Source organism: Copidosoma floridanum, unplaced genomic scaffold (genome assembly GCF_036245765.1).
Source record: "Copidosoma floridanum isolate Cflo_tuat_1 unplaced genomic scaffold, Cflo_Japanese_pri ptg000020l, whole genome shotgun sequence".
Classification (NCBI taxonomy): domain Eukaryota; kingdom Metazoa; phylum Arthropoda; class Insecta; order Hymenoptera; family Encyrtidae; genus Copidosoma; species Copidosoma floridanum.
Genome location: NW_028321897.1, coordinates 22,709,354 through 22,720,979, shown reverse-complemented (window position 1 = coordinate 22,720,979; position 11,626 = coordinate 22,709,354). Strand labels below are relative to the sequence as shown.

The following is an 11,626-nucleotide window of genomic DNA, read 5'->3' as shown; positions in this document are numbered from 1 at the left end:
GATAATTAATATTAAAAATACAATTATACTTTCTCAATTCTGACTGTGATTATAGATTTACATTCATTCTTCCAATAGATTCAAACATAAACATCTAATTTTAATGATCAAGGGGCCCGGTAGGGCTCTCTTGGCAAGTTCATGATACATTTATTTTTTTCTATTCAAAAAACTAACAGTTACTGAAAATTATACTTTAATACCTTGGTTTTCTTGATCTTTGTTCTCATCCTTTGGATTTTTTTTTTCCTGATTTTATTTTTCTTATTTTGCTGTAGCATTTGGAGCAAATCACATCATGAATATGAACATCAAGTTCAGAAAGCAAGGTCAATTGTGCTGCAGTTTCCAAATTATCGACTGTAAAAGATTTACCACCAGCTTTCCGGATTAATGCATGACACATAGAACACTTATCTAGTCTAGTCTTTTTTTTCGGTGGTTCTGCACTAGTTTCCATTATTCAACTTGATAAAAAGAGAATTATTTTAATACCAGTCATTACTCGTGTTAAAATATGAGAATCAAATGAATATTGTTGATAATTTTGGGAAATAAATTTTGAAATTATAAATTTTCATTTATCATAGTTTTTCAAACTAACTATTGCTTTGGTACTTAGCATGTAAATGAAATAAATACTGAGTCAAGGTGGAATTCATATTGAAAATTATAATTATGATAATAATAATTCAACTTGATAAGAAAAATGTGATAAAATTTTGAAAATGCTTAGGTAGAATCAAAGAAGTAAAAATAGAATATGTAAATAAATGTAAATCATATTCAACATTCACTTTAAAAATAAAGATTGAGGTTATAACTTTTATCGACCATTGATTTCATCATTTTTTTATTTTATCAAGATATAGCTCATGAATTTACGTAATAAAAACTCACAGCAATCTTTAAAATGATTATTAGAAAGAAATTAATAAAAATCTTGATAAATGAATATAATACTAGCAACTTTTTGTCTCCTCGAATAAAAACTTTTTAATATCAACATGCATAATATTAACGTACAGCTAAATAAAAATGATTAACATGTAACATACCACGTTCTGTATCATTTTTGAGAATCTGTTATATGGATGTGAAAATTTATTTCAATGGAGTATTAGTTTTTCAATCTCTACATCGGTAACTTAAAACAAAAAATTCACCAACTTTTTTTTTTTTCAAAAAGCGAAAAAAAAAGGAATGCTAATTCCTTTCTTGTATTTTTTCAACGAAAAAATTCAATGATAAATTTAATATGAAGAGTTTAAACTATCAAAAACCGAGATACACACCTGAACAATCCAAATCAACAGATGGGTAACACTTAAAGGTCTTCGAACATAAAATAATTTAAGAACTCCCAGTCAGTTTCTGACACAGAAAATCATTATCCTCTCATTCGTGTTCCTTCTTCCCGTAAGTCTTGACAAGCTCAGAGTAGAGTTGGTATAATACGTATTATACGCTCTGTCCTCATGTTTTCGTCCAATTAAATATACTGTAGTGATTTTAAACTTTGAACCCCACTGAAAAATCTCAGGTGAGATCTCAGCTAATTTCTCAGGTAAAATCTCAGCTTATTTCTCAGGTGAGAACTTGACTGAAATCTCTTGCCAAAATTTCAGCTGAGATTCCCAAAAAACAATTATCAAGGTAATTGATGTTATGCGCTGAGTATATTAAAATACTTCTAGTGGAATCAAAGTCTATTTTACTGTTTGACCTGAAGAGTAACGAATAAACCTTGAATATTTGTAACGATGTTAGCACTTGAAAAAAGTTTCACAAAATGAAGTAATGTACGAGCTAGCATATGGGGCGGCACGCTACTCACGCTGTCTGATATCGCCTGCCTCAAGGGTGGTAGAAGTAAGTGTGTTTTAACAATAATATCAGAATTATACTGAATTCCTCTTTTCATTCATTATTAAACTACTCGCGATGGCATAGCAATAGCACTAATGTCACAATGTATTCTAACATCTCAAATTCTAATCTAACTTGATTTGAAAAAAAATTGACGGTGTTAGCACTATAAAAATTTTTTGCGAAAAAATAAAGTGTGAACTAGCGCGTGAAGCAGCCAGCACGCAGTGGGCACTAGTTTGCGCACGCTCGCTATATCTATCTTTCTCTCTTTTATAATAGGATCGACATGAATATTCAAGGATAACCTATCACCCGGTAGGTCCAACAGTATAACAGAGTTTGATTTAAATTTTTTTCAATATACTTGAGGCAGATTTTCGATTTACTTGAGTCATAATATCAAATCTCATGATAATTCCTTTTTCATGGATCTCAGCCGAGATTTTGGCATGGGATCTCACCTGAGTTCTTACCTGAAAACTCAGCTGAGATCTCACCTGAGATTTTTCATTACGGGAATCCATTCTCAGACGTTGCACAATACGCTGAAAAATCGAATAAAATTCAAGGGAATGGTTTTTGAGGCGATAAGCCATTTTTGCAAGGATTTGGGATGCACCTCGTGAGGAAAAAAAAATAAAATCGAAAAAAAGCAATCTTAAAGGTTAGAATTGGTTTTCGGACATGGCGCACTACTTGGAAGAATCTGAAAAAATTCACAGGTATGTATTTTGAGCCGAAAAATCGTTTTCCGCAAAAATTAGAAGTGCACTTTGTACAGAAAAAAAGATAAATGCGAAAAACAGCTACTTTGGAAGTTAGGATCGGTTTTCGGACATGCGCACCACTTGGAAAAATCTGAAAAAGTACATGGGTATGTATTTTGAGCCAAAAAAGCGTGTTTGCAAGATCTAGATCTGCCATCTCTAAGGAAAAAAAGATAGAGCGATTTGAAGGTCTAAACAATTTTTTTAGGTTAGAAATTAATATTTTTAATGTTAGAAAGTATTTTTTATCGATTTAGCGGGTCGGAAATAACACGACATAATATTTTTCAGTATAATTTTTGAGTTAGGAAAGTTGAAAGAAATTAAAAACCAAAAATAGATGTTTTAGACAATATAATATACATGGGGGTTGATATTGGGTCTAAAAATATGACGAGCCTTAGTTTTTGAGGGTTAGTAAACTTAAAAAAAAAAAAAAGTTTATTTTTGAAAAGTAGCTTTTCGCCATTCTTAACCGGGGGGGCCCTTTACAGACGAACTTAGCAGGTGCACACAAGACTACCACAATAACTACAGCTCCCCATCATATACTGAAGCTCCCCCGCAATCTTATGCGTCTCATCAAAGAGAAGAAGAGAGTTCAGAAACTCTGGCAAAAACGGAGAACCCCTGAACTAAAAATTCACCTTAACCATAAAAAAAGTCAAATCCCAAGTCTTTAAATTCTGAAACAAGGAATTTAACAAATTCATAGCCGAGGCAGAGTCGCAACCAAGAAATGCTTGGACGTTCGTCAAAAAACTAAACTCCATAACAAACGGCCTTCCCTCCCTCTCTTCAACAAGGGAACAAACTTTACTTACTAGATTTGGACAAAGCAAAAATCTTCGCAGATTTGCTGCAAAATTAATGCTCCCTCAACCTTAGTACTTAAGAACTAGCGCAGGAATAAGTGAGGATCAACCACACAGTGCAGCAACTGGTCCTTGACAATCCAGATCTCAAACACTGCACACCTTTCGAAATCAGAAGCATCGTCCATTCCCTAAAAACTTGGAAAGCCCTTGGCGGAGATAATATTTTCTATAGCGTCCTGGAAATCCTCCCTCAAAAATTCATCACGGTGATTTGCAACATCACCAACGGCGTGATACACCTTTGCTATTTACCCATTGCGTGGAAGGTAGCTATGGTCATCTGCCTCGTGAGCTGAAAAAACCCCTCAGCAACCCCTCGAGCCACAGACCCATTAGCTTACCCTCCTCGCCCAGTAAAATTACTAAAAGTGTCATTTTTACCCGCCTAAGCAAGCACGCCACGGAAAATAAGATCTTTTTAGACGTGCAGTACGGTTTTAGAGCTAGACATTCATCAGACACCAGCTTTTGAGAGTCACAAAAGACCTCTCCGACAGCATCATCCACAAAAACTTAACTTCACAGTGATGGCTTTTCTTGAGCAGGCTTTCAATAGAGTTTAGTACGAGGGCCCCCTGTACAAGCTTATTCAGTTAGGTTTTCTGCACTACATCTTTGGTACCGTCAAGTCATACCTCTCTGACAGATTTATCCGCATTCAAGTAGGTAACTTTCTCTCCAACCCCCGCCCAATAACCTCTTGAGTACCCTAAGGCTCCAAACTTCCACCCACCCTTTTCAACATATTTTGCCATAACCTACCCCAGTACAAAAATATCAACATGTACGTCTATGCAGACTAAGTCACCATCAGCTGGTTGTCAAAACAACACTCTCGGTGCACCACCTTTCTAAACAAGCATATCGGCGCTCTCCATAACTGGTATAGTCTTTGGGAATTAGTGCTAAATAAGGCAAAGACTATAGCCATGCTTATCTCCTGGGAAAATCCAAGGAAGAAAGTACAAAAGATAAATGTCAACGGTGTAGAAATTGACGGGAGCTAATCTGCCAAGTACCTCGGCGTCACGCTCGACCGTCGACTCACGTACGTTCAGCACATCAACAGCACTCGTGGCAAGGCATACGGAGCCTTCGTGCAACTAAAGCCCTTTAACAACAAAACAGTCTCCTAGAATACCAAGCTGTGCAACTTCAACGCCATCATCAAGAGCATAAGTACCTACGCGATGCCAACATGGATAGATATAGACAAAAATATTAAAAATATAACAAAATCATATGCAAATAATAATAATCACACTGCACTAGTAATAATTAAAATACTATGCATCAAACTTCAGATTCAGTAAAGCTTTAAAATTTCTGAAAAAAGGTAATGCATTAAACGATTTATCAAGTCAAAGATGCTTTGTATGTAAGGAAACGATTTCGAAGTTGAATAACATTAAAAAAATATCTAAAGTCACGGTCGATGAAAACGCATTATATATGTCGCAGATTAATTTTCGTCTTTGATTTCCTTAGCTTATTTTAGGCAAATTCACCAATAATTTATAAATATTTTAATATGATAGTTCATTTAACTAAGTTGAGAGGAATGCTAGTTTTATAAATATTTATGAAAAACCGAAAATTCTTAGTAAATTTATTGTACAAGAGATGTAGTTATGATCACAACCAGACGTGCTTTAATATTACAAGATTGTTTTACCCCTTCCTAATTAATGTGAAGAAATATAGGCTTTACGGACTTTAAAACAATCACTTTACAAAAAGTGTTTCTACTCACCTATGACAGTAACGCATGAGGTTGTACAATTAATTTTTCTGATCAAGGTAAAGAAGAAGAATCAAAAAAACGTGCAAAAAAGAAAAAAATTTATTCAAGATGGTCTCATGAAGAAACTAGGAACATTAGACGATGCCTCGACTCAAGGCACGGGTAATATAATACTAATAAATACGGCAACACAGCTCGAAAATTTTTCAATAATGTTTAAGAATGCAATCACAAAAATGTTAAATATTTTCGTAAAAAGTTTTCGAAAAAACGTTGTTGGTAAAATATCATTTTTTTAACCTATATTGTTTCAAACAACAACCAATTTTTTTTAAAACTCTAACACTGCTAAGCATGATTTTTACTATCTTTAATGTGTTGTTACCCAAACTTAAAAATTTCTTTTAGAGTGGCTACTAATACAGATATTTTCCAGAGATTGATGATTAACTCTGATCCATTTTTTTTTGTTACGTCGTGAGACCCCTAAGAAACAAAGTACGTGTCTAAAAGACAAAATAATATCTCTGCTCAAACGCAAAAATGAAAACTCAGTAGAAAAATGCGAAAATAACTTGTTGGTTAACTGTGCTTCTACACATACATCGATAGAAGATAAAAGTGATAAATAATCTGAATACGAGAGTTCCTTATTATACAATAACGGTTTTGTTATGGAACAGATACTTGTAAATACAAAATTTGTTCCTCTTATAAATAATGTGTATTTCTTAAAATATTCGTTTGTGGCATTATTAGATTATAAACGGATTACGTTCTATTTATATGTTGTACTCAGTTTACCGTTTCCTTAAAACCCTATGTCTCATGCCTTGTGAGACAAAAGATAATCCACTACTTTGAATTGGCCACCATATTGTATCTTGAATCTTATTTAGTAACCTTACATTAGTTGTCTTTCGATACTAAACACTTACTTAGATGCTCAGCCTACTGGGATATCTAAAACTAGTTTAAAATTTGATCCAAACGTCAGAATTTCACAAATTACTGCAATTTTCCCTGTATAAAAGCATATATTTTTTAACATCACTTCTCCTAGGGAATGGAATAATTGTAGGTTTCGATGAAAGAAGTAACGTAAGCCAAAAAAAACTTTAATCCAGTCACAATTCAGTAGAGGCAGATATTTTGAGGCATTTTTTGGCAATTTTTCGAAAGTTCAGTCCACCACCTTGGATCCGCCATCTTTGATTTAGAAAATCTGACCTTAGATTTGTAATCAGAAAACCCCAAATTCTTAATATCTCAAAGTTAGAAGAAAACAGGTAATTTTCAAAAATTCCACCTTCTTGGATCCGCCATCTTAAAACTTTAATTTCTGACCTTTGATTTGATTAAGCGACCTAAAAACCCCTGAATACTAGATTTTGTACAAATCGGTTTATTTTTAAAAGTTTTGTCCACCATCTTGGATCTGCCATCTTGAAATATTCAATTCCGACCTCTGATTCGTAATCAGCGACTCTAAAAACCGCCGTACACTAATTTTTGTAAAAATTGGTTAAAATTAATGACGCATTATGTATCTAGAGTATTTTGACTATCGAAAATTGCTGTATATATGTGGGAAGTATTGTTCTGCACAGCCAAAGCTGTGCTTCCACAAGAAAAGGAGCCCGAGGGAAAATAAGCACACGCGACGGATTCTATTATAAAAATACAAAATGGCTTTTATTCGTTATGTACAGTAAGACTTTTGCTCTGCTCACGTCAAGAGCTATAAGTAGAAGAATAAGTGTATAGCGCCGCGTGACTCTTCTCCCTCAGCTGTAGCGTACCAGCAGTGTGTGCGTGAGTTGGCTCGCACGTGCGCAGGAAAAGACGTTCCTTGGGACGATGGTCTGCTTTCGTCTTGAGCACGAAGCTGGTCGCTGTGGCTGAGACGCCACATCCACTCCCTTCCCAGTGACTGGCGTAAGAACCGGAAAGGAGACATGGCGAGTTGCTGTAGACTGGGCGGCTTGGGCAGTTAAAGTAGACGTGGGTTGCGGCGAGGGCTGATCAGCGGCGCTGGGCGCTTCCGGCTGAGCAGCGGTGTTGGGTGCAGACGGCAGAGGTTGCGGTGGCGGCTGAGCAGATGTGCTTGGCGCTGTGGGCTGCTCAAGGACGGAATCAGCTTGCTCCATGTAGGCCGGCTTGAGCGTGTCCGTGGACACCACCTCTTCTTTGCCCTTGATGTCGAGGACGTAGTTGCGCTCATCGAGACGGCGAACAACGCGATGTGGGCCGGTATAGGGTGGTTCCAGCGGCTTTCGGATTCTGTCAATACGCTTGAACACATGCAAGCAGGTTGACAGATCTTTGAAGCAAAACGTGTGCTGGGCCGAGTGATTCGAGGCAAGCACTGGTCTGATGGCTCTGAGGAGTTGTCGCAAGCTCCGCGCGAACGTAGACTGGTTGGCCTGGACTGCCTCGGTGGTGAAGAACTCCCCTGGGATTTTGGGTGAGAATCTGAGAAGCATTTCCGCTGGAGAGGCTTGCAGGTCCTCTTTGTATGCTGTGCAGAGTCCCAGGAGCACAGTAGGGAGGCAGTCTAGCCAAGACTGCGGGCAGCAGCGCAGGGCTGCTTTGAGAATCCTGTGGAACCTCTCCACCATGCCATTGGACTGCGGTTGATATGAGGTTGTGTGTCACAGCTTTGTGCTGATTATCTGGGCCAGTTCCTTGAAGAGGCTTGACTGAAATTGGGCACCACGGTCTGAGGTGATGAGGAGCGCGATTCCAATGAAACTGATCCAGTGATCGAAAAAGGCTTTGGCGATGGTGGGAGCCTGGATGTTAAACAGCGGGATTGCTTGTGGCCAGCGAGTAAACTGATCAATGATCGTAAGGCAGTACTGCATGTCTACGACTAGAGGCATCTTAATGATGTCAATGTGGACATGTTCCAGGCGGTTGTCGGGCTCGGTGAATCTGCCTAGCGCTGATCGGTTGTGGCGACTGATTTTAGAGCGCTGGCAGGTATCGCAAGTTTCAGCCCAGGCTAAGGCGTTTTTGCGCACTCCTGGCCAGACAAACTTCTGACTCAGGGTGCGGGCCGTGGCTTTGCCACTGGGATGTGAGAGAGCATGCACAATGTCGAAGGCTGTGCGCCGGAGAGACGCTGGTAGGTACGGCCACACTACGCCTTGCGTAATGTCTCCATAGACGTAGTGGCCCTCAATGTTAAGCTGCTGGAGTACCAGGTTGTTCGATGGGTTGCCTAGCAGGTCAAGGAGCTCTGCATGGTGCACCTGCTTTTGGGAGATGACGGCTGAGCTGAGGATCGAGGGCATTGCGACGGTGGCGACTAGTGTCTGCAGCTAAGTCATTGGGGTGACGTCGGTGGTCGCTACTTCGATTGATTTCGCAGCTGGTGTTAAAGCTTCGGGGGGCGGTGTCTCGGGGTCGTCTTGCGGCTGGAAGAGAGCATCAGCCACGTAGCGTATTACATTCACCTTTAGCGTAGACCAGGCGTAAGTTAAACCTGAGAATATATTCAAGGTAGCGCGCTTGTCTAGGCAAAGCCTTGGTTGCTGGTTGAAAGGCAGCGAAGGTGATAGGTCAGTAATTCGTGAAGATGGTGAATGGGCGGCCGTCTAGTATCCTCTCGAAATGCTTAACAGAGGCGTACATTGCTGGGAGCTCTCTGTCGTACGTGCTATACCTGGCCTGCGTGGGGTCTAGCTTGTGTGAGAAGAATCCCAGCGGGCGCCACGACTCATCTGGTTGAAGCTGCTCCAAAGCCGCGCCGATGGCTATGCTCGAGGCGTCCGTACGGAGCGCCAAGAGGACATCTGGGGCCAGAAACGTTGTGCAAGTGGCGTCAATGATGCTGGCCTTACATTTGTCGAACGCCTGGGATGCTGGTGTGGTCTACTTAAGCTTAGCTTTTTTGGGCAGGCCCTTCAGCAGCTCGTTGAGAGGCGCCTGCAGTTCCACGGTGTGGGGGACACACCTGCGGTAGCAATTTATTACCCTCAGGAACCGTCGAAGTTCAGACGCTGTGGTTGGCTTGGGAAAGACTTTGATGGCTTCTACCTACGCTGTTGGTGGCCGGCAACATTCTGACGAAACCTGGAAGCCCCGGAAGATGACCTGAGGCTTGCTGAATGTGCATTTCACCAGGTTTACCTGGAAGCCTGCCTGCTTCAAGACGGTGAATAACTAGCGGAGGTGCTGAAGGTGCTTCTCGTGCGTCTGTGACGCGACAAGGATGTCGTCGATGTAGGCCTTAACGAAGAGAAGCTTGCGCAGCAGCTGGTCCATCGTACGCTGCATGGTTTGCGCGGCGTTTCTGAGGCCGAGTGATGTGCCGAGGAACTCGAAGAAGCCGAAGGGTATCGTGACGGCCGTCTTCTTTACGTCTTCGCTGGCGATGGGCACCTGGTAAAAAGATTTGTGTAGGTCGATGACCGTAAAAACCTGACCTTGGCTCTCTTGTATCTTATTCTCGATGATCGGGAGGGGGTACCCGTCTGGTACTGTTATTCTGTTGAGGCGGCGATAGTCGCTGGTGACGCGCCAGGAGTTGTTGGCCTTGGGCACGAGGTGCAGTGGACTAGCCCACTGGCTGATGGACGGCCTGACGACCCCTTGGTGTTGGAGCTCGGTGATAGCAGCTTTGGCCGCTGCTAGTCGCTCACCAATGAGGCGTCGGGGGCGCTCGAAGACTGGTTGGCCACAGGTGATGATCCGATGTTGGACTGGGAGGCAGTTTATAACCGCTGGTGCGCTGTTGCACGCGAAGACGTCGGCGAATTTGTGCAGCAAAGACTAGTAGAGGCTGGCAACGTCAGGGTCGTCTGGTCCCAGTTGCTCGAATGTCGCAATCGAGTACAGGTTGATGTCGCACAGGGTGCCCTGGACAGCCAAATCTGTGAGCGGGTCGATGAGCCACTTGTGTTTGGGGTCTGGCAACAGACCGTGTTCTGCCAGGAAGTCGGCTCCGATGGTAGCCTGGGCGATGTCGGAAATGATAAACTTCCATTGGAAGTCTCGACGTAGGCCCAGGTTGAGGTTGATCTTCCAGCTGCCGTAGGTGTGTATGGGCAAGTGGTTGGCCGGATACAGGGTCAATGCCTCCCGTTGGGCCTGGCTGAAATTTGGCGGCCGGGAAGGATTAACACTACGGATCCGGAGTCAAGTAGAAAGTTGACCTTGAGGTTGTGGTCCCTGATGAGCAGACGGGTTTCCCCTGTTGGAAGGGTGACCTCCGCCATCTGCGTCGGAGGCAGCCCTAGGCGTTTCCCGTTGGTTGGGTGGTTTGTACCACGAAGGTGCAGGGCTTCTTGCAGGAGTAGGCGTTGACGCCGAACTTCCTGTGGAAGTAGCACCAGGCGTGAGCACCTGGGCACTGGTTCCGTTCTCCACTGCGCAATATGTCCCGGCCTCTGGCACCTCCGTTGCCCTTGTTGTTTTTGAGCAGTTCAAGCAGTTGTTTGTTGGTTGTAGAGAGCTGCGTGATCATCACCTTGAGCGCGGCGATTTTCTGGAGCAGTATCTCATTGTGCAGTTGGTGTGGAGAGACAGGCGAGGCGTATCCTGAGGAGACAGGCGAGACACCTACGAAGGTGTGATTTGTTCGCAAAAACGAAGAGTTGCAGACGAGTTCATCTGCGGCCTGTAGTAGCTCGTCAAGTGACGTGGATTTTAAGATGCGCAAGAAAGGTTGCACCTCTGCAGGTAGCAGGTCCAGCCACTTGACTCTCAAGCTGTCGTCTGTGAGACTGTTGCCAGCGAAGCTTTTCATCTTGCGGTACAGCTGTGAGGGCTTCTTCTTGCCTGATGACAGTCCGGAGAACAGCTTGTGCAGCTGTTGGTCCTTGGAGTCAGAGAACCTCGCAAGGACGTGTTTCTTAAGGTCTTCGTACCTGTTTTCTGCTGGTGGTGCTGCGAGGATGTCCGACAGCCCGTCGACGATGATTGGCCCAAACGCTTTGACAAACTGAGCGTACTTTACATCTTCCGAGGTGGTGTTATTGCTCGTGAAGATGAGCTTGGCCTGCGTGAACCATGTGGCAGGGTGTTTAGACCAAAACGGAAGTAGTTCCATGGTGGTCATGAGTCCAGCGCTGGAGTTAGTGGGAGTCTGAAAGGACCGGGCTGGGCGCGGGTTAGTCGCTGTGTTTAATGTTGTCGTTAGCCGGAACGTGGTCAACGGCAACGGCTGCTGCGTGGCACTTTTCGTCACTGTGTACGTCCAGGGATGACTCAGGAGAGTCGCTTGACCTGTCGGCCACTGCGGCAGTGAGGGCAACGGCAGCGTACGCGTCCGGGTAGAGGTTGGCGAAAAGCCTGCTTCGCAGCACGTCTCGTGGCTCACGCGCGTCAGCTAGGCGCGTTGAAGTGTTGACTGCTAG

General features: G+C 42.6%; 1 protein-coding gene across 1 annotated transcript; it reads right to left on the bottom strand.

Annotated features, from left to right (window-relative positions):
• Positions 1 to 10,503: 10,503 nt before the first annotated feature.
• On the bottom strand, positions 10,504 to 11,319 carry LOC106643429 (uncharacterized). The gene has a single exon (XM_089593704.1). The coding sequence runs from the start codon at positions 11,317 to 11,319 to the stop codon at positions 10,504 to 10,506; it is 816 nt and encodes a 271-aa protein (XP_089449830.1).
• Positions 11,320 to 11,626: the final 307 nt, after the last annotated feature.

Coding starts and splice junctions, on each gene's coding strand:
- LOC106643429 (XM_089593704.1), bottom strand. CDS start 11,319: ATGGAACTACTTCCGTTTTGGTCTAAACACCCTGCCACATGGTTCACG.